General features: G+C 40.5%; 3 protein-coding genes across 7 annotated transcripts in view; 2 read left to right on the top strand and 1 right to left on the bottom strand.

Moving 5' to 3' along the window:
• Positions 1-202: 202 nt before the first annotated feature.
• LOC105694139 lies at positions 203-9,685 on the top strand. Its single transcript, XM_048650807.1, has 14 exons — positions 203-2,196; positions 2,820-3,264; positions 3,477-3,765; positions 3,853-3,952; positions 4,050-4,160; positions 4,246-4,401; positions 4,786-4,831; positions 5,161-5,216; positions 6,710-7,157; positions 7,245-7,530; positions 7,667-7,766; positions 7,867-7,980; positions 8,176-8,331; positions 8,891-9,685. Exons 1-14 carry the CDS (start codon positions 2,185-2,187, stop codon positions 8,939-8,941), a joined length of 2,370 nt encoding a protein of 789 aa, XP_048506764.1. The 5' UTR covers positions 203-2,184; the 3' UTR covers positions 8,942-9,685.
• Positions 9,686-9,836: 151 nt separating this feature from the next.
• The window catches only part of LOC105684667 (protein expanded-like), a 73,769-nt gene continuing 58,960 nt past the window's right edge, over positions 9,837-24,645 (bottom strand). For 3 of the 5 annotated variants that reach the window (XM_048649818.1, XM_012398213.3, XM_048649817.1), the window contains exons 6-13: positions 19,363-19,442; positions 17,009-17,249; positions 16,140-16,415; positions 15,802-15,967; positions 15,283-15,582; positions 14,726-15,004; positions 12,823-14,642; positions 10,331-12,729 (exon numbers count right to left, since the gene is read on the bottom strand). In XM_048649818.1, coding sequence (XP_048505775.1) covers positions 12,253-12,729; positions 12,823-14,642; positions 14,726-15,004; positions 15,283-15,582; positions 15,802-15,967; positions 16,140-16,415; positions 17,009-17,249; positions 19,363-19,442 — 3,639 coding nt within the window. In that variant the 3' untranslated portion in view covers positions 10,331-12,252. Of the gene's footprint in view, positions 10,276-10,330; positions 12,730-12,822; positions 14,643-14,725; positions 15,005-15,282; positions 15,583-15,801; positions 15,968-16,139; positions 16,416-17,008; positions 17,250-19,362; positions 19,443-24,645 lie in introns of those variants that run through there. The other 2 variants (XM_048649819.1, XM_012398222.3) reach the window with 2 other exon arrangements.
• The window catches only part of LOC105684679 (putative sodium-dependent multivitamin transporter), a 33,214-nt gene continuing 25,325 nt past the window's right edge, over positions 16,757-24,645 (top strand). The window contains exons 1-2 of the mRNA XM_025747290.2: positions 16,757-16,966; positions 17,519-17,686. The gene's annotated coding sequence lies outside the window, so the exon portion shown is untranslated. The remainder of the gene's footprint in view (positions 16,967-17,518; positions 17,687-24,645) is intronic.

Below are 24,645 nucleotides of genomic sequence, written 5' to 3'. Positions count from 1 at the left end.
TGGTTATTTATATCATTCATTTATACAGAGTGCCCGAGCATTTCAATTCCGAACAACCGCGTGATTGCTCGACAGAAAAACCGTATATCAGATCTCTTGGCCTATCTCAATATTTCCTTCACTCACAATCAGATTGAAAATAACCAGCCAGTAAAAACAGGGAAGTTATTGCTTTGCGAGTCACTTCCCTGAAAGATGAAATTTGATTCCAAATATCAGAATCCACTGCAAGATTCCCCGACGACTCGAATAAAGGAAACTTTTCGATTCACCATCGAACTACCTCTTCAAATCACTCAGACTTTCGAAGGGAACATTTCATCGTTAGATCTGATTTGACGTGTGATTCAAAACGAGACACCCTATATACAGAATATTCGCTTACATACGAGAATGTTCTTATAAACTGTAATTCTTTGTGCGTTAAAACTTATTGTCGATCCCATTTCATAAATTCTTTCAGCCCTAGCTCCGTCACGACTCATCCTAGGTAGACGATTCAGCCAACGAACCCACCTGGGGTGACCTGCCATTTTCACAGTTATTCGGGTATTTGCACAGCTATGAGTGTAAGAGCGACAGACTTCACAAATACCCCGTAGGCCTACGTATTTTCGTTGTCCTCTTGATCCCCGAAGACCCTGTTCATGAGCAACATTCTTTGGTAGTCCCTCCCATCCGTAGTTCTCGTGTATTCTTTCTTCCTCTCATGACTTTTTTGTCCTTTACTTGCTCTACGACATGAGTATACGGGGAAAAATATGAGCGATAATTTTTGCCACTGCAGAAAATACAACGGCTATCATTCGTTAATCCGGCTTCGTTATTTCCACAAATACAAACGAGACCCGATTATTTTTCTGCACAAAAGTACACATTGTAGTGCTGAACTTTGTACCAGTTCTCCCTAACTCTAATCTTCAATGCGTTTACCATCGACTGCTGGCTGCACTAAAATTAATTGTTCAAACAAAAGATGGAGAATTTATTAATTTCGTCGATTGCGAGTATCCATTTCTTGTAATTAAAAATGTTGTCTCACCGTGAAAAAGTCGACTCCCTTCCGAATGCCTGATATGTAACAAAGAATAGAATCGCAAATGAAAATAGATCATGAAAACTTTGTTTATCTGACACAGTTTGTTAGATAATAATTTATCATTTTCACTTCTGCTATCTCATTCCAGCTCGTAACTAATATCGTAATTTTTTCGCCTAGAGAAATTTTCCGAGGTAAGAACAGCTGCTGCTACGGTCGCTGCTGGTGTTCCGGCTGCTCAGACACAAATTGAATGGTTCAACGTTCCCTGAAGCAAACTGATCACTGGTTACGGTAAGGCAGGTACGTCGGGTGAAATGACTTCTTGTCGGAGAAAATTACAGCGGTGGATTTTTTCCATCGTAACTATAACCGGTCGACCACTGCGATCTTGAAGATTCTTTCGACCCCTGCAGGACATTTACCCAACGTTCAATTTTTCCATTTTCTTCTTTCTTTTTTGATGTCGCAGATCACGTGAAATGGTTTGAAATAGAATTTAAAAATTATCTGTCACATTTGAACAATAAAATGAACACATTACCGATTAATTGAAATTGGCAATTTACTACCATGACGAAATCGAATTATATTTATCAAAAATTCAATTGTACATCCGTAGCGTTGGAAGCTCCGCTTCTGTCGAGTGTCCCGCAACACCTCACGTTTTTTTTCCCTCTCTAGAATTTTTTTCTTCGAAATTATCGTCTATAGACATTGAAGATCTAGAGAGCGATTGATTACGGAGACAATTGTGAAATTTCATTGATTATTTCTTCAATATTACCGCAACGTACGTTCCTGATGAATACCGCAACATAATACATGGTTGGTGAACAATTTTTTTACGATCAGATTTGTTGCATAGAATACGTCTAGGGATCAAATATAAAATGGACATAAGTTAATCCTGAGGTAACGAGATAAGGTAACAATTACCGTGCATTCTGCCTGATGCCATATGGTCATAGATGTCGTGCTGCAAGTATGTAATTTTCTCGTGAATTCGAAAATAATAGAGATTATATGAAATATACTCTTTCGCGTTTCTATTACAGCGAGCTCTCTGCCTTATAGTTTGTTCGCAACGAGTCATTCCTCAGTTTCCCATAAGTTTGCGTCCGCAAAAAATCTACTCGAAGAAAATGTGGAAGAGGGTAAGCTTGGGCTGTACAATTCATTCGACTAAGAATCGTCGTTGTCAAATATATTCGCGACGATAATTTCGAGGCAGTTTCGAATGAACGTCGCGAGATAATGGATGTAGAACTTTCAATAAATCACATTCGCTAAAAAGATAATTTTTACGTGAATAATTGGTGCAACAGAAAAATATTTGAAAATGTATTTCTGATGAACTGCAATCAATCAGCTGCAGCAACTGTTTCACAGTCTTATATAAAGCCCGTAATCTACCGAATTTCTACTAATTTATTACCCGGAAAATAACATCAAGTCTTAATTCTTTCTGACAAGATTGTAACTCTTTCTATCTCTAATTATTCACTTGTGTAGCGATAAAATAATTTGCGAGATCCAAGGCAAATATACATTCAACTTCAAACATAGATCTATACGCTATCGGAACTGATAAACAATATGTTCTTGATACAAGCAACGTAAAGTTTTGACGAATAATAGTAATCGTGACGGCTGATGGAATCGTCTAAATATATCAACGATAACCCGCAGATTCGTTTTTTTCTAACAAGTTTCGTAAATGTTATGCATAGGTTTAAACAAAATCTAGTCGTTCATCGAATTTGACTTTGTTACATAGGAAAACGACCTCGAACAATCATCAGAGTTGTTGACCTTGAACAAACGTATGCTGGATCCCTTGGGGATCTGGCCTAAAAGTAGAGCTAAACTACGATTCACTGCGAGCTTTCTCTACATCTTGATTCACGTGATCCTAGAGTGCGTGAACTTTTCACAAAGCATCGGTAACCTCCAAGAAATTCTGGCCAATTTGTCCGAATCTGCTACCTATACATTGTTATTGATTAAGATAATGATATTTCATAATAATCATTTGTTGAGTCGGATGATCGATGACATGAACGAGGACTGTGCTAATAACACGAGAAAAACCATCAGGGAACAACGATTGTATGGGGTTTACAAATCGATGACGAAAAACTTCTACAAAGTTATAATACCTCTCGTCTTTTCAACCGCTGTTCTCTACTACATAAGACCACTCGCCAAGATCTTATTTGCAAGTAAGATCAAACGGCAATATTTATTCAGATGATGGGAGAATCGTGTCCGCCATTTTGTTCCTTTTTCTTACACAAAATGGAAGAAAACAGTTCGCAATTTGCTGATTCCATAAAATATTGTAAATGAGTAAAAAACTTGTGGTGATGTAAAACGAAAGAATAGACAGCAGTTCAACTCACTTTGCTATTGTTTGCTCGTTGCCAATTTTCAGAGAGTGGAAACGGAACTACGCCTCATTTTGCATTGCCATATCGGACTCCGTTCTACGAGGTAAATGGAATTTATCGATATGTATGTGCCTACACTTACCAAGCGGTGACATTGCCGTTGGTCACATTTGGATTGATCGGATCGGATGGATTGTTGGTATCATTGACGCTCCACGTATGCGGAGAAATGTCGGTGTTGGCTGAAAACATTGTAAATTTGAAGATAAATGGCGAAAAGTCTCATCATATCGAAATGAGTGGAATACTCAAGCGACATCTACGATTGATAAAGTAAACACGTAGACCTGACCAATAGAACCTCTTGAAATTCGAGGAAAATGTAAATCACTTTTATTCATTCGTTCATTAAATTTTCAGGATGGCCAAGAACATTAACATCGCATTCGCCAGCATTCTGATGATTCAACTTTTACAAAGTCCGTTACTTATCATTTTAAATGGGTTCAACGTAATTGTGGTAGAGTTTTGTTATCTTTTTTCTTGTCAGTATTTCCGTAAATTTTGTCGAAAATGATTTTGCAATCACACTTTTTTTTCTCATTCCAACTGAACAGAATTCCGCAACTTCTCAAGGGACGAATTTGATAACTTTTGCTCTGTACGAAGCGTCGATGCTGTCGTTTTTGTTCAGTTATTGCTTCATCGGAGAATGTCTTTCACAAGAGGTACGTGATTTTGTAGGAAAACAACGTTCGCAGAAGCGTCTAATTTTCAAACATGAATAATTCTTCTCATTTCATACCTCTGCAGAGTAAACACGTTCGTGACGCTTTTTATCAGTGCGACTGGTACGACATGCCGCCGTCCCAGTCAAAGGATTTCATAATATGCATAGCCAGATCTCAGAAAACCCTAAACTTGACTGCCGGCAAATTCTACGTATTGTCATTAGAAAATTTTACTCGAGTAAGTACGAATGACGTCCACATTCGTAGGTAGACGGTAAAGCTCGCAACGTATGTAGAGTCAAAGCGCAACGTGGAGTTCCTTTGCAAATCGACTATTTTACGGAAGCACAACTTCAATACTGAATGAAGCTCAACGATACTGAATATTTCATCGTTACGTGTATACCGATATCGCTACCTGCATATTTCACATCGCCTCTATATTTCAATGGTTCTCTTATGCGTGACCAAGTTGTCTCTATCTAAAGTCAGGACCTTTGATCCTCGAGCTTTTCCGATCACGTACGATGGGATTCGTTTGAACAGCCATACGCACTCTGCAGTTACGAGAATTGATTTGACACGTTTGTTTCGTTTTTACTTTCTTTTACATGATTTTCAGATACTCAAAACATCGATGGCGTATCTGTCGGTCTTGAGGACCCTGTGTAACTAATTGGGACGTCCGATTATCGATGTTTCCCAGAGTAATTATGGGATAGCACGTTATATAGCTGGTAATCTAGAAACCTCAAACTTTTTGACGTTGTACAGATTCGACGGAATGACTCGTGAAACTAACACGTAGCATGATGTCCGCATACCTTGAGAATTCTGAATTATGTCCACACCAGTGTACACTGTGTACACCTATGTTTGTAAATTTCTTGTTCTCTGCTCTGAATAAAATGCATGTTTGCTCGCTGAAACTACTTCTCGAATTCAACCGTGGCTCCCGATGATGTAGGCAAAGATTTTAATATTGTCATTGACGTAGGTTATCGAACCTATGTACCATTGGCGAATGTGGTTAAAATATTGATCGATAAATCCGTGAGTTTTAAAATTTTCATACACCCAACGGATCGCCCTGCAAAGTATTCGTAAATTTCGAAGAGAGTGATTGGCACGCTGATGAAAATTGCCAACAACTCGAGGTGAATGAAGAAAACAAAATAACATGCTTTGAATTGTGTGAATAAACATATTCCGGTAAAATTAGAATCACCATCCCTCTTCAGAGCAAAAGGTATAGACGTTACCTGAAACCCTGATTGGAACCACTAGAACGACTGCGTGTGGTAACTCTCGGAATGGAAAAGATGCTGAATTATCCTTCGCTGTAAAGCATCAAATTTCTGATCAACTAGTTTTCGTGAATCGACATGCAGTACGATCGCCATTTGCATAGCTGGAAAATTCTACGTATATCAAATGCCACCTTGTAAACGGATACTCGGTGTCAATTTGTTACCGCTAATCTCCATCGTTCAAGGATAACGTTGATTGATAATTACTCCAGTAATTGAAGTGTTTGTCATTATTGATCGAATAATAAAGACGCTTCGATGGCGTATCCATAACGATACTGATTGTGAGAAATCTGTGTACTACCATAGATATATCGAGCACATCTATGGTACTACCATAGTTACTCAACTGTCGCGACTGATGAGTGCATAGGAATGTTACAAAATCCTAACTCAAGTGCAAGAGACTTGCATGATTGGTTACAGATATCGGCTGCAAATGGATTTCACGCAGAAATAGATAACAGATGAAAAAACGTTGAAATGAAGAAAGTAACAGCTCAGCTATAATCAAATCCTACAGTAAGTCTAACTTTCGTCCATTTGCATCCATACAAAGCGATAGGCTCAGGTTGATTTGAATGTATGTACCGAATTCATTGTGCAGAAGGGATAAAAAATCTTAAGGGAAATAGAGCAGCAATTCGATTATTATGGCTTGAAAGTAATTACCTTGAATTACATAATGCATAAATTCTCGCGAAGCGAGCAGCTGCAGTTGGTGAATTAGACTACCTTCATTTTTTATAGAAAAATAATTCACCTGTATACCCTGATAATGCGTCTAGATAAATAATATTCTAACTCCGATCATTAATATACCTATATCATAGAGACATTGAGTTAGCTTTGGTTCGATGTACCTTACCTCCAGGTTACAAGGGTACCAAACCCTATCAGTTATGCACGCACCGAGTACACCGGGCATGGGAAAATCCAGATCGCAACTATTCAAGACATTATACGCGCATATGTAATACGTTCATTAATTCGGAAATAAAATTGATTGAAACTGACGCTCGGTGATTGGCTCGTGTGAACCAATCGCGACGAGCGAAAAAGTAAACCTGCAATTTGAGAGATACGAATCCCGTTAGTTTTTCGTCATCTTGTAACGTGATAACTTGAGGACGACTTATAATTCTTCGAGTCATGCAAGTAAGCGATCTCACCGGTGACGAAAAGATTTTCTTCTCTCAAATACCCTATTGAAACTATCTTTTTCATCAATTACAGCCAAATCTCTCTTCGGCTGAGAAAACAATGAAATGGAGTCGTTGGATTCTCGGCTTACTGGGCAACTGGCCCGAGGACTCGCGCTATTTTCGTTTACTGATAGTGCTTAGCTATACTTTTGTTCACCTTTCGACGCAGTGCACGTATATCTATCAGAATATTACAGATTTAGAAAAAGTAACAGTGAGTGTGACGGAAACTCTTCCTTTCACAGGAGTCGTGTATAAAGCGTTTCTGTTGCTAGCGAAGAAGAAAAGTCTTTGTTCGATCATCGGCAAGATTAGAGAAAATTTACGTCTCAAGGATTACAGGGATGACGAAGAAATTGAGATTCATTTATTTTATGACAAAATGGCAAAAATCTTCATTCTCACCGTACCAACTATGAATTTTTTTTCGTCCATCTCCTACTTTGCCAAACCAATTGTCAAGCTGTATGGATCAATGAGTAAGACCCCAACGTTTCATCGCTGATCTCCCGATTTCCAAATCCTCTGATAATGTACCGGTCCATGAAATTTTTTTCTTATTCAAGGCGAGGGAAACGGCTCGCTGGTATTCGAACTTCCCTACCGTGCCTCCCTATGCTACGATTTCGAAAACCTTCGGAACTTCGCGTTTACTTACGCGGTACAACTGCCGTTGCCTTTGATCGTTACCGTAGGATTTCTGGGTTCCGATTGCCTCCTGGTCACCCTGAGTTTCCACGTTTCCGCCGAATTCGCGATTCTCGCACATCGTATAAAGAATTTGAAATGCGATGCGCCAGGGTTTGAGGAATCGTTCAAGAGTCTCATCAAGAGGCACCTCCATTTGATAGGGTAAGTTCGCAACCGGTATGACTCATATTGTCTCTCGAGAAGAGCAGCTGTGGGAACAGGTGACCGTAATATCTTTATGAAAGTTACCGAAATGCGGAAGAAAATTTACCGAATAGAGGCTTCGATGTGTCAACAGGATGGCCGACGATCTGGTAGGATCTTTCAACGTCGTACTTCTGGCGCAGTTACTGAGCGGCACTTTTCTAATTTGCTTTCTCGGCTACAACGTTCTCGCGGTAATTACAGCATAAGATAAAAAACATTAGAAGATGAAACTCATGTTCCACCAATTGTTATTTGTACAACTCAATTCATGATACGTTGATTTTTTTCTAGCGCACAAATACAGGCGCAGAACCGGCGGACCTTTTTGACTTTGTGGCTTATGGCTTGTCGATTGTCCTTTTAATCTACGTTGATTGTTACGTCGGAGAATGTCTTACGCAGGCGGTGAGTGCAGGGCAACATACGTGTATACCATCTATATATCCATGTTATAAACTGCTGCTCAAAATTTTTGATACACTTGTCGAGATTTTAGGTCATACCGCATGTTAGGGAGTTCAATTGAAAAATAGAAGATAGTCGGGTTTTTCAAACCCGAAGTAAAGTAAATTTCGCATATCTATTCGATGCATATTTCAGAACGATCTGGTGCGGGATGCATATTTCCAATGTTTGTGGTACGAGATGCCGGTTAAAAGTTCCAAATCAATCATCATGTGTATCCGTCACGCGCAACGGCCTCTGCACTTATATGCTGGGAAGTTTTACGTTTTGTCGTTGGAAATGTTTACTCAAGTAAGTTTCAAACATCTGGGGTCTGATTTCAAAGTCGCACAATCCCACGATGAATGGAAAAATGAAAAAAATTTACTCGTCACTTCTTCTGGAAACTTGGCCACTTAATTTTGCATCAAATTTCGTGTGATCACGAGTAAATTGCAGAAATAGCATTGAAATTATACGCGTCGCGTTTATCAAGTGACCATGTACTGTTGAAGCCTCGATTGAGGTATAATGAAATTAGATATCGAAGCAGCGCCTCTGTTTGCGATACGACTTTTTATTCCTCACGAGCCATACCTAAACCTTCATTTGTTTCGGACAGTCCCAACAATTTTAATCTGTGGATTATGCCAAAACTGTCCGAAAAAAATGAAGACTAGACGTGCAGCCGGCAATACCGTGAAAAAGTCTATTCGGCTCACTTGCATTTTTCGAAATAAGAAGTCGCTTTTCAATCGATCAGCAAAAATTTTGTTGTTCTGATCAAATATCAACCCTGCTTTATTTGGGTCTAAAAGTCCGAGTTATTCCGTACTTGACAATTTACTTAGGTAGATACACGTTATTTCAGATAATGAAAACTGCTACGGCTTACCTCTCGGTATTACGGAATTTCCAGTAGATATCCTCGTTCGCTGAATTTGTTAATACTTCTATGATGAGATGAAATATGGAACCCGGATGGGAATTACGAGTAAATGCACATCCACTGCATCCAACACATTGTACACAATATATTTTCGTCCCGACCGTATCACTTTTCGAGCAGGTTCAACTCTGTGACCAAACACACTCTTCACATCTGAATCGATGAGATCGACTATTACGTCGGAAATATGTATTCGGCTCGAAGTCAAGATCATTCAACGGAATGTAACGATGATAACAAAACCACCAATTGCGAAGCGCACCCAATTGATGTGTGCCGTATCGCCAGCGCAGACGTATCAGTCAAAGCTACGAATTACAGTGGATGAAACAAGCACGAATTACGTTCCTACAGAAGTTAATCAGAAATAGAAATAGACCTTCTTCGCAGCAACCTTCGTTCGAAGAAACCAGTTCCCATACTGAAGTCAAAGTTACGCTTCGTGAAACTAACGAGTTTGTTGATAAACACGTATCGGCCGAGGAAAGGATTAATCCCGTTGAAATAAAAGAAAATAAAATCACCGATGAAAGGTCTCTCGGTGTTTTTCACAAGTCTTAGGCGTATACAAACTTCAATATCTCCAAATGAGTATTAATTATGAATCAAACTGCAGAGAGCACCGATTAGAATGATTAGAATGAGAAACGCTGCATAAAAATTGTACGGGTTTGTGGCGAATCAGATATGAATATAGGAGAATGATCATCGAACAATAACAACCATGGCACAATGATAAAAATTGGAAATTTGGTTTCATTAAAAAAGATTTTATTATTCGTAAGTGAGGTGGCGCGTGGTACATGAGGTTTTTCTCCGTAGCAATTATTTCTACGGATTCACGTATTCTATGTACAAGAATGGATCGTATGCTATTATTTTCAATATTTATTAATAATTAACAATTCTAGATATACTTATAATTAACATTATGTCATACTTCATTATTGAAACTAAAATTAATCGACATTACTTTATTATACCTAACTATAAAATTGGCGCACGACATTATGAATGTATGTATACTTAGCGAGTTTGATTTTAACACTTCAAGCCACTGTACCTGACTCGTTGAATTGCATAGTGTAAAATTCTAACTTGCTTGGCGTTTTTCAAATTCCGTTATTACGTTATCGTTGCCTATTCAGTTGAATTTCGAATTTCTTCTCCACTGCAGATTATACGTGATATCGGTTCGTTTTTCTCTCAATATTCAGGTCGCATTCACAGTTTTACGTGTGTAAAAAAAATCTATATAATAATAGAAAAAAAAAAATAATACTCACTGTTAACGCGTCCTCAATATACTGCAAACGAAACACATTATATGTTTAATCAATAAAATCATTAAGAAAATAAATATTACATTCAATATTTTGTGGTTACATTTGAATTTTGCTGAATTAACAAGAATTTTTTTCTTCTAAATCATACTTAATAATATCATTATTATAGTGCCTCTCGAAACGGTGAGTCATTCGAAATATTTATAATTAAATATATTGCTAACTAAATATACGAAAGTTATGTATAAAATTATCCGCCACATGTCATGAATAACACAATTGAGCAAAAAATACAAGACATTTGATTTTGTAACCACTTCCTATCGTTGTATGTGACATTCACGTTTGAACTTATCAATCCGTATTTTCAATTATAACAGTATCGTAATTTTTGTCGTCAAAATGATCGAAATGAAATAATGATCATAAGTCATGAATGAATAAATAACACTCACACTGCATGCACTAAGTTTCCACGGTATCCGATTCAAACTCCCCCCAGTTACAATACGTCACAAGATACAATGAAAATTATATGAAATCAAAAATTATATGATGAAAAATGGCACCCTGAGTTGAAGAAGCACGGACTATGAAAATTGTTTGAAAGTTACATAACCATGCAGTTTTGTTCGATATTATAATTGACTAATATTTAATTCATGTAGAGTCCGATATCTATCAAACATGGAAAAATATTGTTTACCTTATTTCCATTGGTCCTCAATAATTATTTCTTGATATTTGCTTTTTGTTTTGGCACAAAAATATCGATAGGGGAAGGCGGAGCAAAGCGCGGTAGCGGGACAAAATGGGGTCCCCCAAAAATTTAGTAGAATGTTTTTTAAAAATGATCGAAGAGGACTTCAAACTCATTTTGGATTTTGAACATTTGTAACTGTTGTAATTCAGAATTGGATTATCAATACCCAATGAAATAATTATGAATTGTTTTTTTACAAAGCTCGGGTTTTCCTCGAGTACCCCGTTTCGCTCCGCCTTTTCCTATAATTTATTGTATTCGAGACATATTCTGATAAATACTACAAATGCAATTGAAAAATCAAGTAGTGCCGTTAGGATCCGGAGCCAAAAGTCGATAACTTGATATATGCGAACTGTAGGGTTCAATTAAATTACCTCAGAAAGTCTTTGGCTCTTACGACCGTAACCGCAGACCTCTGACGATGAGGTGGAAACTTTTATTCTCGTCCACATTTTGATTTCCCAATTATATAGCTGTAACTATCGATTTAATGGTATGTTTGCGAGGCACACTTCCACAAGTTCCACTCACAAAAATATTGGAACAGTCCGTATTTTACAAAAACTGTATAAAATTATATAATAGTTAAAAACAAAGATTGCGTCTAGTCAGAAACTAGTTTTACATTTTCACACGCCTCTGACTAATTATATGAAACAATCCAACCTGACGTACAAGGCCGTCACACTGAATGACAACAAAGTCACGGATTGTTCCAACTATCGTACGATTATAAGAAAGAAATTCAAAATACTAGTTTGCCAAATGGTGAATAGCATGATCGTGACACCTAATGATGTGACAAGTGCATCGGAGTCACTCGTACCCATTCATGTTATGGTTACATTCTAATTACCGATAAAACTGGCTGTCCGTTTCTGAAGTTTCGTATCGGTGATAAGTCACTCGCTGTCAAGGTTCATACTACCGCGATGATCCGAAAAAAATGAGAGTACGACCTTTTAATGACTTGCATTCAATTAAAGCATTGTTTCAACTTCATTAATCAACTCCCATTTGCGATTAATGGACATTAGTCCTTCTGAAACTTTGACTATTAAATATAATCCGGTTCGGGTTATTCGCCTCTTGATTTCCTACAAGTTTTCCCACAAGCCATTTGAGTAGTGCAACGATCAATTTGTCTTGAATCGACGTCCGAGGAATTGAATCGAAATTATATCTCAGGTCTGACTAGGATAACTGGTGGTTACGACGCAGTCACACGAGTTTTATGAATGCGAGGCTCTCGAGGGATCTTTCTTAGCTAGGGAAGGTCCGGGAGTGGCCAATAATCTAAACGCATTACCTTTGCTCTCTCCTGGGTGCCTGTGAGTGCTCGTAGTCGGCTTCCTGGGGGGCTTAGAAATTTGTGTGGTGGATAAACCGCTCACCGGGTATTTATTTCGACTCGAACTCCCACCGTTCGTCCTTGAACTTGTCTTCGAAGAGGATACAACGGTAGCTTCGGTGGGATGTTTGGGCAGTACAAACGCTTTAGTCTGTTTCAATAGATAACGATCATTGCAGAGTGCCGAAATTAACGGCAAGTCTAGATTTCGACTCTTCTCGCGTAATGTTCGTATATCTAACATTCCATCGTCCTTTCCATCATCCCTTCCCAATGTAGTGGCGACCCCACTATTCGTCTTCGTCGTATTAACCGAAGACGCGGAGGTAGATGGGAGCGGTTGACTCTTTTCCAAAGTCTGCAACAAATAAGATCATCGATCCAGAGAACTCTATTCCGCCTGAATAAAATTACGGAGCAATCAAACTTATGATTCTGTTTTCAGACTCACCTGGATTTCGTAAGGAGGCGGTGGCGGCGGAGGTGGTAGTCGTCGATGTTTTGGTTGCAATGAAGATTGAGTTCTAGTATTGAGCGAGGAGTCGAAGCTTTTGAGTATGTTGTCGTCACTCCTAGTCCTAGAAAACCCGTGCAAGGTATGCGGATGCGTCGGAGCTGGAGGCTCTCTTCTTAGACTGTGACTCCCCCCTGACGAACATGTCGCCCCACTGTATAACGAACTTGTACTAGCAGCGTAATGGCTGCTTATATTACTTTGCAGCACATAATTGCTACCGGAAGAATCGACGATACTCAAGTTTTGGTTGGAGGCATACTTCGATGGATAGGAGAACGAAGATCCCGGGAGATATGGTGTACTTCGATAGACAACCGACGATTTGCTGTTGAAAGTAGGATAAGGCGGAGGAGGATATGCTGCCATAGCAGCGATGAGCGATCCTTGTTTAGCATCGATGTACTCCTGTTTTGAAACGGCTGGATCCTTCAACGGAAACATGACGAAATCTACGTCGGAGTACAACTGCTGTTTGTACTGTTCGATTTGCGACCTTGCCACCTGACTCGTGTAGACTGTCGCTAAACTAGGAGGAGGTGGAGGTGGTTGTCTCGGATGCGTGGCTGGTGGGGGTGGTGGTGCAAGGTAAGGTAGTAGCACAGGTCCCCCCCTCGACGCGTGAACATCGAGATAATTGTTGGGCCCGACAACCAGAGCGGCAACAGGTGCGTGAACTGGAGTCGGTTTCATTTTGTCTCCAGGATAAGTCGGCGGTTGTATTCGAGGTGGTGGTTTCGGGGCAGGACTTTGAACAATACTGGCGGTGACTCCGGAAAAGTTTGGAGATGACGTAGGAGCGACGTTGTTTCTGATCAAATTTCCGTAAGATTTGCTAGAAGTGAATTTGGTGCCAGATTCCTCGCTGGTAGTCGGGTACAAATTAGAGACAGCTTCCTGATGATCAGAAATTTCTGGATAGGCCGGGGGTGGAGGTGGCTCTCGCGGAGTGACCGCGTCATTTCTCGGTGGAGTCGGTGGCGGAATCTGAATTCTTTCTCTTGGCGCCGTATAGGGGGGTGGCGGAGGAGGATCGGACCGTCGCGGTGGCAATGGTACGAAATCTCCCCTGACAGCATTGTACGGCGGTGGCGGAGGTGGTTCTCGCTCGATGGAAGCCTCACTTCTCGGTGATTTTATGGTGGCGTAATCACCGTGTACCGGATACGGCGGAGGTGGAGGAAGTTGCCTGTCGCTATCAGTTCTCGGAGGTGGCGGAGGGGGTGGAAGCGTCACGTAATCGCAATCGGAATCCATAGAATTACTTATCGTTTTCCGTGGCGGATACCTTCCGACTATTAAATCTGAAAGTTCATCGGCAGAGAGAAGGGGCCCTACGTCCGAAGGATCACTTCCGTCTCCTCTGAAACTACCGGCACTCAAAATGCTGTTGCTTCTCGACCTTGGATCTTCAAGCTGTTGTTCCAGCAAAGTCTCGCCAATTCCTGAATTGCCGTTTTGAACCTGATCGTCATCTTTGCAGACACTGTAGATCGGCTCTTGGTCCTCCGTATTCACATCCTCCGTATAAACACCGCTGGTTTCCGACCGTATGCCACTATGGATTGTGTAAAATCCTGAAGTTACGGAAGCTTCGTCGGTCGTCGAAGGAACGGAACTGAGCGCGCAAACATCGCTCGCCGCGGATGAAGCATTCGCGTTTCCGGTCGGCGAGTAGAGGTCCATGCTCCGTTCGTCTTGCATCTCGCTACTTCTCAAAGTGTACACGCCACTTGTTTCACTGGCGATATCGGTACCTGATCAGAAACCAATGAGATGAATCGATTTACTTACTGATATCGACATTCTGCCAACAAATTCACAATTAACCATCACCTACCCGCATATTTTGCCGCTTTTCTGCATCTGTCGTAAATGGCACCTGGAAAGCTAGCAGCTTCTGACGAAACAGCGGAATTTTGCGCTGTGTGAGAGTAGCCAAGTTCCAAACTAGAAGTTGCGGATGCTCGCCGTATCTGAGGTGGTCCACCGGCAGAAACATTTACAACAACAACCGTACTGCAATTACTACTACATTGCGAACCTTCCGCCGTTGTTCCCGCAGTGGAGACTAATCGTTGCACAACGGATGAAGGGGCTGCTTCAACGTTATCGACTTCTAGACAAACAGAGGTCCATAAATTTTATTCCGATCACCCGTCCATCGATCGCAAATAATTTCAATTACTACCTATACCGTGAGCGCCCGTTTAAAATGGTCGCGATCCACGCATGCGTCGAAATATTCGAATTTCCCGATCTCCGAACAAGCACGAGCCGAGCCGAGCGAGCACGAAATTCGAATATTTCGACGCATGCGTGGATCGCGACCACTTTCACCAGACGCTAGCGGTATTATGATCACTAAAATATCTGATAATATTTATTTGTTTCTACCGTCAATTGTAGATGTAGGAGACGATGGCCTGGAATGTTCATCACCGTTGGTTCCGTTCACTGCCGACTGTGTTTGCGAATGGTTTGGATATTCGGTAAGGCGAGGGAGGCATTCCGTCGAAGCGGGGGCGGTATCCGGTTCGTCTTCGCTGTGAACCCGATCGCTCACTATGCCAGACGTTGTGTTCGAAGAAGTACTCGAAATCACAGAAATCCGTTGATCTCCACGAGCTCCGCGTGCTGCCAAACTGAGCTTGCACCGTGCTGGATACATGTAGCAGTCTCGTAGCACTTTACGCTCTGTCCAGTAAAACGTTTCAACTTGATTACGTTATTCGTAACTACGTGTAATTGTCTTAAGAGCGAAGAAATGATTTCGCAAGGTTTTTCAAAATAAACGACAATAATCGCGATGCCAATGTCGAGACATTCGTCGCAACTCGCATCTGTATTGTTGGGGGTATTCGAATACGGTTCGATATTTCGCGTTTGCATAAATCTCTAAAGCGATAGACGTACCTTCCTCCTCTCGACGTCTCGCCTCACTAAGTCTGGGGGCTATAGCCATTGAAAATTGATGGGTGTCTCTACAGAGTCCGAGGAGCAGTTTACTTTTGTCGTCACATCCGCTGTACAAGGTAAGCTTGTCCGGCTGGTCGACTGCCCGGATCTCAAACTTTTTACGCTGTAAGTAAAAACGTAAAGGGATCCATAAGGTATGCCCGTGCCGCAGTCTTCTCTGAGATCAGACATAGCGTGTTATGTACAGAATTTCTTTCTCGCTTTTCATTTTCCATGAAACGAAGAATGCTGTAGGGTCGAACTAACTGCATAAAAGATCAAAGATATATACTAACGTCGAAGCATAGCTTGCCGATGTTATTCCAAGCAAATACTCGGGGTGTTTCTTCTTCGGTGTAAACGCGGACACCGCGAGCACAGATCGCGAGTAAGATGCGTCCAGGGCCAGCTTCATTTTTGCTCCTACGAAGTCTGTACAGGTGCGCGTTGAGCGGCGCTTCCAGGAGCACCGCCTCCCGGATGTACTGGAGTTCTGCTTCCTCCCGGGACAAACCCCGATTATCTCTATGCTGGGCGCTAAGAATACCGAGGATATTCTGCTCGATGCACATCTATGAAATACACGCTCCATTTTATCATTTTATTTTAAAAACACCTCCGGTTACGCAGATGCAACTTTATCTGCATACTTCGAATAGTTTTTATGCATCTCTATCATATTCATTGATTTCATTTCGATTTCGAATACGAGGGTGTGTACGCGTGAATTTTATCGAAATTCAGAATTCCAGAGAACGATATGCTTAGTTTTGCTCGATCTGAAGAAATTTTCAAATAGCCCGCAAAATTTTCTAAATTCTCCGCAGTCGTAACAGCCGTTTCACCTTGCTGTAATCAGAAGGCAGCACCTACCTGGTTGAGTTGCGGGTATCTTTTCGAGAGGTCAAATCTCACAGCACATACGTAGCAGTAACTGTGAGTAATTGGGCGCATCGGTCGCGGTTAAGAATAAGATCAACCGTATCTTTTTTTTTTTTTTTTGTTCTATTAAACTTCTCTTTATTTGAATAATCGGAAAGCGAGTAATACAAGACTCGTGTAAAGTGACAATTCTTCATTACCCTGCGAAGCGCGTTAGAGACGATTTTTCTTAAGATATCATGTAAGTCTCCATTTCTGCATCAAGTCTCATCGAAATACTCACATGGGGTGGTAGAAAGTCGGTCGATTTACAGTAACCAACCGAACCGGCATGTGGTCGATGACGCTCTTCCGAGTAGTCGCCAAGGTCGGCCTGAAGAGCGAGTCCCGCAAGGGCCAGCAAAGGCGCGACAACCCCTGGTTTATGAAAGGGGTGGTGAGGGTGCAAACTTTCCACCCCGCCGCCATGCCTAACAACATTGTCGCGCAGCTGCAAGTAGTAGTGATGCCTGGTCGTCTCATCGCTATGGAATTAATCAGAATACAGTGTCGAAAAATGAAAAATTATCTTTCGCGTTTTACGAAATAATTTTAATCGGTCTATCAAAAATAATAATAATTCCAACACCCTTATTTCATATAATATTGTTCACTGGACGGTTTCATTAACTTCATCTGATCACTATTATCTCTTATTTCACGATAACAGGCCACGGTTTGAGTGATCATTTTGATGGTTTTGTGATTTCATAAATTCACTTGAATATTCTAATTGAAAATTATATATTTTCAGGTGAAAGGGTCAAGAATCCGGATAACGATTATGCCACGTGAATACAGGAGAAGAATTTTCTAGAGGGATACGCCCTTCTGATTGAAACTCGCAATATCGTTTGAAGAATTCGAAGAAAACAAATACTACCTCACTACCGAACATAAATCAATAAAATTCCCTTCCGGGGTGAGTACGATAGGATTTGTTTTGTTCATTTCTCAATTCGTGCATCTTTTCAATTTTGTTCACGTTCCATACGACCTTCGTGCAATATATGCAACAGGTAATAAACTAGTTTCGAAGACGACTCTCGTTCTTACAGGCGTTGACATAATTATTTGAAAATGAATAAAAAATCGGAAAGATTGATTCGCGACTACAATCACTGGTCAGTCTCAGGTGCATATTCAAATTTAATTTTACGTTTTCACCAATGACATGATTAGTATCGCGCAACTTTGAATGTGTAATGAAAATTATTTTGCACACATCAAAGTTGCTGGCGCACAGTTGAAATGGATTGAAAAGATTTTATTAATTCTTTCATCATTTTTTTCAACATCACGCTATACTAGCAATAAAATGAACGACGCCCCAAATTATATTAACCAAAAATTAATCACAGCTTTTGAAAGACAGGATGAAATAAAATAAGATCAGTCGGAATCATTGCCAAGAACAGTGTATTTTGGAACACATGCATATAAATAGAATTGAACATTAATGTACATGGAATGTAATAACAACGCAAATAACTCGTTATATGAAAAGTTAATCACCGTCTTCCGAGTTGATGGCAGTATAACACTTCGATCGTTATAATTACCGACGAGGATATACTTTTATTTAGCGCAGACAGACTATTTATCACGTGCCACGTAATAATTTCCAATTATCAGGGCATCGGTCAACATTTATATATAGTTTCTTCGGCTACCGTGATCGAATAAACATAGCTTTGGTGGGTCCAAGGTATGTCGTACATATATAACCGTTGCAGCGTCTGTTCTAATCGTATAGAACAAGCGGCTTTTTGAATTTAAAACGAAGATAGAAATAGAATATGATAAAGTGAGCGAGAGAAAGAGAGAAAGAGAATGAAAAAACAACCATAGGTGTACACATAAAGCATGAGAGTTTCGTAAGGTAACAAATCGCCCACAGTGTGGCACCGAGGAATATTTCAACCGGCAATTAATTGGTCCAATTAACCAAGCGGTACAAAATGCCCGAAGGGGTCCGAGTGCCGTGCTACGCATCGGAGGAATAGAAGAAGAAAGAAACTAAAAGGAAGGGGACGAAAAGAAAAGAATTACGATTCAAAAATTGGACAAAAGAGCCCGTTGAAATTACTGCCTTTTACCGTACTCGTATGTGTATATGCGTCGCAAAGGAGAGAACGAACGAAATTCGAGCATTGTGCGACAATCCCAAGTTCGAGTGTCTGACAACTTCACATACGTAGAAGCGCCTTCGGGACGAATAAAATGATCATCGTGAACGTGGGATTATATGTATTTTGAGCGAGCATTTTGTCACGAAACTTTTCAGGAACGATGACGAAACGAAATGAAATTAAAGCGAAGACATTGTTCGATAAAGTTCTTGAAGTTTCATTATATTCGTCCGCGCGTCGCTTAGATTTACTATCGCATTACAATTATCATCGATTTTCAGTCGCGCGTGAGATTCGCAAGCGACAAATCTTAATTCGACCGACAAAATTGCTCCGTCGAAAGATCCTTCCGATCGCAGCGTGAATCGTTTCAAATTCATTATCGGATCACATCACAGTCCAACGTAAGTTTGACTTTATACGTACATTGCGTTAGTACGAATAAAATATTACTGCAATTACTCACCTCAGGAGCAGCGGTGTGTCCACGTAGTACTGAACCCGGAAAAAAAGGACAAATGCCGGTCTCCCGCTGCTATCCAGGCCCTGAAATTAAACACAACCAATATTGTAGATCTTTGATCCTAAATCGAGAAATACCGTCGATTTTCTCAAAAGTTTGCGACCGATCGCGATTCTTCGAATTCGCATTATACCTATAAAATACCAAGGGGTGAAGGTCGAAAAGAATGCACATGGGTATGTACCTGATACAAATCAGTTGTGTGCATCAATCTACACTCCTGACAGTTGAGCGCAAGGATACGAATGATGATATTTCGCAGAAACAAACAAAATCGTAAATCAAGTTGAGATTCAACCGCGATGGCAGAATGCGCGTTACCTTCGAGGTGCTACTTGCTGCAGCCTCATGGTGCAGCACAATGTGCATCGTACTCTGTTAATTACATGGTGTATATATCATTTCGTGTGTATGCCATATCTCATGAATCGTACATGAACTACATGCGCAGGTATATAAATTTAATCATACGACGCCAAAAAGTTCATCACCGTAAACGCATCCAGATATTCGTGGATAGTGAATTATACAAACTATATACAGCGTGTCCCAGCGTTCACACCACGGTATATCTGATTGCTTGCCATTGGGCGCCAGGTTTACGCTACATCAGTAAGTCAATGTAGGGTCCGTGAATGATCGTGGCGCTGTACTACTCAATGCCCTATAGGAAAGGTGGCAGGCAACCAGACATACTGTGCTGTGAACGCTGGGACACACGGTACACTGCCTGTGAGATACCAAGGGATACGGATGTAAGTCAGATCTGTCTATCACACAAAACTTTCAGGTAATTAGTTCACGGTCAACGAAACGCAATAATGGATGAAGAACTGCTTGGTAATACACATTTGCCTCTTTTATCCGCATCGGACGCAAAATTTTGAAGAATTAATCAACTCGTGGATGCAAAGGAAACCGCGAACTCGCGCGCTCTTGGGCAGACACGATTATTATTTTTCGCAGGTGAAAATAACGCGAACCTAAATCGAGTCTAATTTATCCGATGCAATTAATTTTCGTTCGAAATAATCCGGATCTCGAGTAACTTTGCGCATTCGTGTTTTGAAAGAATATTGAAAGTGGATTTAAAACTATATGTTCTTCTAATCGTAGAGTTGTTTTTTTTTTTTGTTAGGCGTCTGTTCGTTTTTTCCTCGCTATTCTCTTTCCTTAACCGGTTACACCTGACCAATTTACGTGATTTTTTTTCAAATACCATTAGGTGTGATGCGAGCGCGCACGTAATAAGCACATTAAAAAATTGGAAAAGAGAGAAAAAAATCCGTTTGAATAACGGCCCCCTGGTCGGGTATGCGGTGTATAAAATTGTCTTTGTCTCGAATAAGCGGACATTAATATCTCGGCTCCGAAGCAGCGCGATTTAAAACTTCGTTTTTTTTTTTTTTTTCTCCCGAGTTAGTTCCGGCAGTGAGGTTCTGTGGAAAAATTAATTATACCGGTTCAAAAATCCGACACAGTGAGAACTTTGATTGAATTTTTTTTTTTTAAATCGTGCACGTATCGTTTGTACGTATACCGTGTCTTTGTATTACCATTTTTTCTACCGTGCGCCGATTTATGAGAGAATCGTCACAATTGCCCAAATTATACTTACCCAGGTGAATAAATAAAATGCTACGTAATTTGACGTAAACTTCAAGCCGGGTACTAGCGAGCTGAGAAACATCAAGATTTTATTACATTATATCCGGATGTGAAATTCCTTGACAACTGTAAATCGGACATGTTGGCGAAAAAACGGACGATTTCCAATTTGCATGTGCGCGTACACGCTGCGAGTTGAATAACCGAATACACATTTTATTCAAAAAATTTTACAATAATTTATCCAGCTGGTAACCGGCGCCGGAGTAATACTGAACAAAATCGAATACACGTACAACCTAACCCGTAAGACGGACCCGATATATTCCTGATTCGACGCCGAAAGAATTTACTACGACTTTTACGACAATGCCACGAATCTCTTCGAGAAAATATCGCGTTCAGTTGGGTCGTTAACGCGGCTGCAAATTACCGTTTTTACAACGTATATAATAGCTTACAGGAACGTATTCCTACTTCGCACGACGTGAGCGTGGTATCTAGGAAATTATTAGTTCAATGAATTTCCCAGTATCAATCATAATCTGCGCTTTACGCTCCTATACGAATTTTCTATAGAAACGAACTTCTAGCACGAAAGCCCGGTCATTTATTTCATTCCTATGCTATAATAAAACCAAATTCATCACGCCTGATACGTGTAAATTCGTGAAAGGAAAAATATAAGAAAAAAAAAAAAAAAAAAAAAACAATTATCAACCCAAAAATATAATTGCAAAATAAACCGTGAATAGGATATACCCGAGTCTTTGTACCGTCAATTTTTTTTTTTTTCTCGCTCTCTTCACTTGTGAGAGAATATCTTTCACCTCTGACATAATAACGCGCCGCTGCAAGCAAACGGAATCGGACGAGAGTTGTACGCTTGAAAAAACTGAGATGATTAATCCCCTTCAATTCTGGAGCAGCAGGTGTCTCAAGATTTGAAAGAAAAAAAAAAAACAAAAAAAAATCATAGAAAAGAAAAGAAAAAACCAACAGTATCGGCAAACGAAAAACAAGAAGAATTACAGACGACTTCGTATTAGGATATACGGTGGTCGAATAAGTGCGAGATATTTGATATGTAATACGGTTCTAATTTGGGAATAGCGAGGTGTTTCTTCAATTTTTTTTTATTTTTTCTTATCTAAGCGCTTCAGGGACCCGTCGTAGGATTTTCAGCAGCTACCGCCGTAGGTATAACCAGATATTAGAATTGCAGCTGTGTTATACGAGGATCTATCCAAATGTTGTACTGCCACAAACTAATTTCAGTTTGATTGAGAAAAAGAAGGTTGAGGACGTGCCGGCGTACACGAATGCCTCGGGCTAGATTATACCGGAGGAAATATTTTCTGGTAGAATTTCAAGGACTCCGAGGATAGGCATTAAAATCAACGAAGCCATTGCCGCGGCTATTGGCCGGCCGAGAGAGAGAGAGAGAAAAAAAGAAGCCAAGTTCGTTTCTCCTCCGAGATGGTCCGAGGCAATCAGAGGGACGTGCTTTTATACATTCCTATTTAAGTGGGTATCAACGACGCACGATACGGTGGTCGGAAAAATGGAACGTTGTCGTGTTACATACACCTGAATATCCGACGCCGCGAAAATCACAAAAAAAAACAAAAACAAAACAAAAAAAAGAACATAACGTTGGTCAGGATTGCGCGGCGTTGACTATAATTATCTGGAGGACCGGAATTTAGGAGAGATGAAGATCGAGATTATATCTCATCGAATAATACCGAGTGAAATTCGACGATCGATCCAATCGTAAGATCCTTCCACTCGGTTCGAAGGGAGGAAAACTGACGCTCTTTTCCCATGGGATGGGCGAAAGCACGCGCATGATTGCGTAGACTATAAGTTACGTACCCCGTGCGGCGAGGGACTCTCCCCGTATTTCCGTCGTAAAATAAAATGAGAAAACGACGTTGGAATGAATGAATGTAGAAACGATATGGAATACGGTACTATAAACTCAGTTTATAAGCAATAAAAACTTTGTAAAATTAGAGAAAGAAAAAGAAAACGAGAAAAAAAGAGAAAAACTGAAGCGCTGGGGTTACCTCGTTAAATCCAATTCCTCGCCTTTTGAAAACCGAATTCCGGAATTCAGTTTTTATAGTATACGTGGAGTGCGGAGTGGAGGTAAATAGTTTGTTATAAATATACATATTACAGGGGGGACTTGTACTACAGGGACCGTAACGAACGAACTCGGGGCGTCTTCCTGCCCACTCAAAAGTACGTCTTGATCTTTCATTAACATAAATTAAATTCTCTGCTCCAAAGGCGCACGGATTGAAGTGCCCAATTCATCATCTTCGGAGGCAGGCAGACAGGTTAAGTTTGCAGCCGTCGTATGGGTATACCTATGTACCGTACCTGCACATACACAACTCGCGCAACGACCGTGCAAGCCGAGAACAAAAAAAGGGAAAAACAAAAAAAAAAGAAAGAAAAAAATTTACCAAAGAATCAAAGAATATACGGTAGAAGTTGCGCTGCCGAATGAAAGAATCACCCGAGGCCGAACGCCGTGTATGTATATTAAATGCGTTGCATGTAGAAATAATACGAGTTGGAGAAAAAGAACAAAATGGTGATGTCAAAAATTCGGAAGCAGGGTATTAGAGGCCGCGTCGTAATTTTGAACGATCACTCGTGTCCGGATGATTCGATCAATTACAAACGTTCCGTTAGATGAATTTTCTACTAATATCGATCCATTCGGTAATTATTGGTCGTAGAGGTAATGTACCTGTATATACATGTATATACCGATCTGTGATATATTTATACATAATTATATACGTATTCGTATATTATACCGCTTCGAAAATTGTTACCGCATGTGGAAACACCCTGTGGAGACGAGAGTTTCGTATTATAAGCAACTGTACAGTATAAACGGCAGCTGACGAATAAACCGCTACTAATCTAAACCCCGAGATCTATGCGGCGTAAACTAATCAAATACACCCATACGGGGGCCCCCGGAGGCTCGTCGAAAGCCCTGGAAACGAGAGAAGACGAAGAAGCAGAAGCAGGAGAAGGAGAAGGAGAAGGAGAAGAGGAAGAAGAAGAAGAAGAAGAACCGAGAGCGTGGTGTATAATAATATAGCGTATAGTGGTAGTATTTTATTGGTATACCATACGGCTATGGAGAGAAAAATGTTACGTCGAGATCATTCGACGAGATAAGAACGTAGCGCGGTAGCCTGTATTACCGAGCGAGTATTTATTGGTTATTGGTGGGCCATCATTAGTGGCTGGTCTGATGCAGGGCAGATTCGAAGATACCGATATCAATGTGTTGTTAGTCATAGTATTGGGGTATATAAGCGGTAATAGTTGCTCGTGTGTACGTGGTTCATGTCGGATGAAAGAAAGAGGAAGAGGTGGCGATGCTAAAGCTCTTGCTCCGAGAGCCCCGTGCAACCGAGTCGATGTTGTTGGTCGAGCTACCGAGTTGAGTGGACGCAAAGAAGGAACCAGAACCCGCGATCGGTGAAAGAGAGAAAAAAAAACACACAACAACAAAAACAAACGAAAACAAAAAACTGAAAATAAAAAACAAAACTAAAAGAAGAAGAAAACTTGTGGAGGGCT

Source organism: Athalia rosae, chromosome 2 (assembly GCF_917208135.1).
Source record: "Athalia rosae chromosome 2, iyAthRosa1.1, whole genome shotgun sequence".
Classification (NCBI taxonomy): Eukaryota; Metazoa; Arthropoda; class Insecta; order Hymenoptera; family Athaliidae; genus Athalia; species Athalia rosae.
Note: the sequence above shows the minus strand (reverse complement) of the source record. Positions and strands in the feature narration are given on the sequence as shown.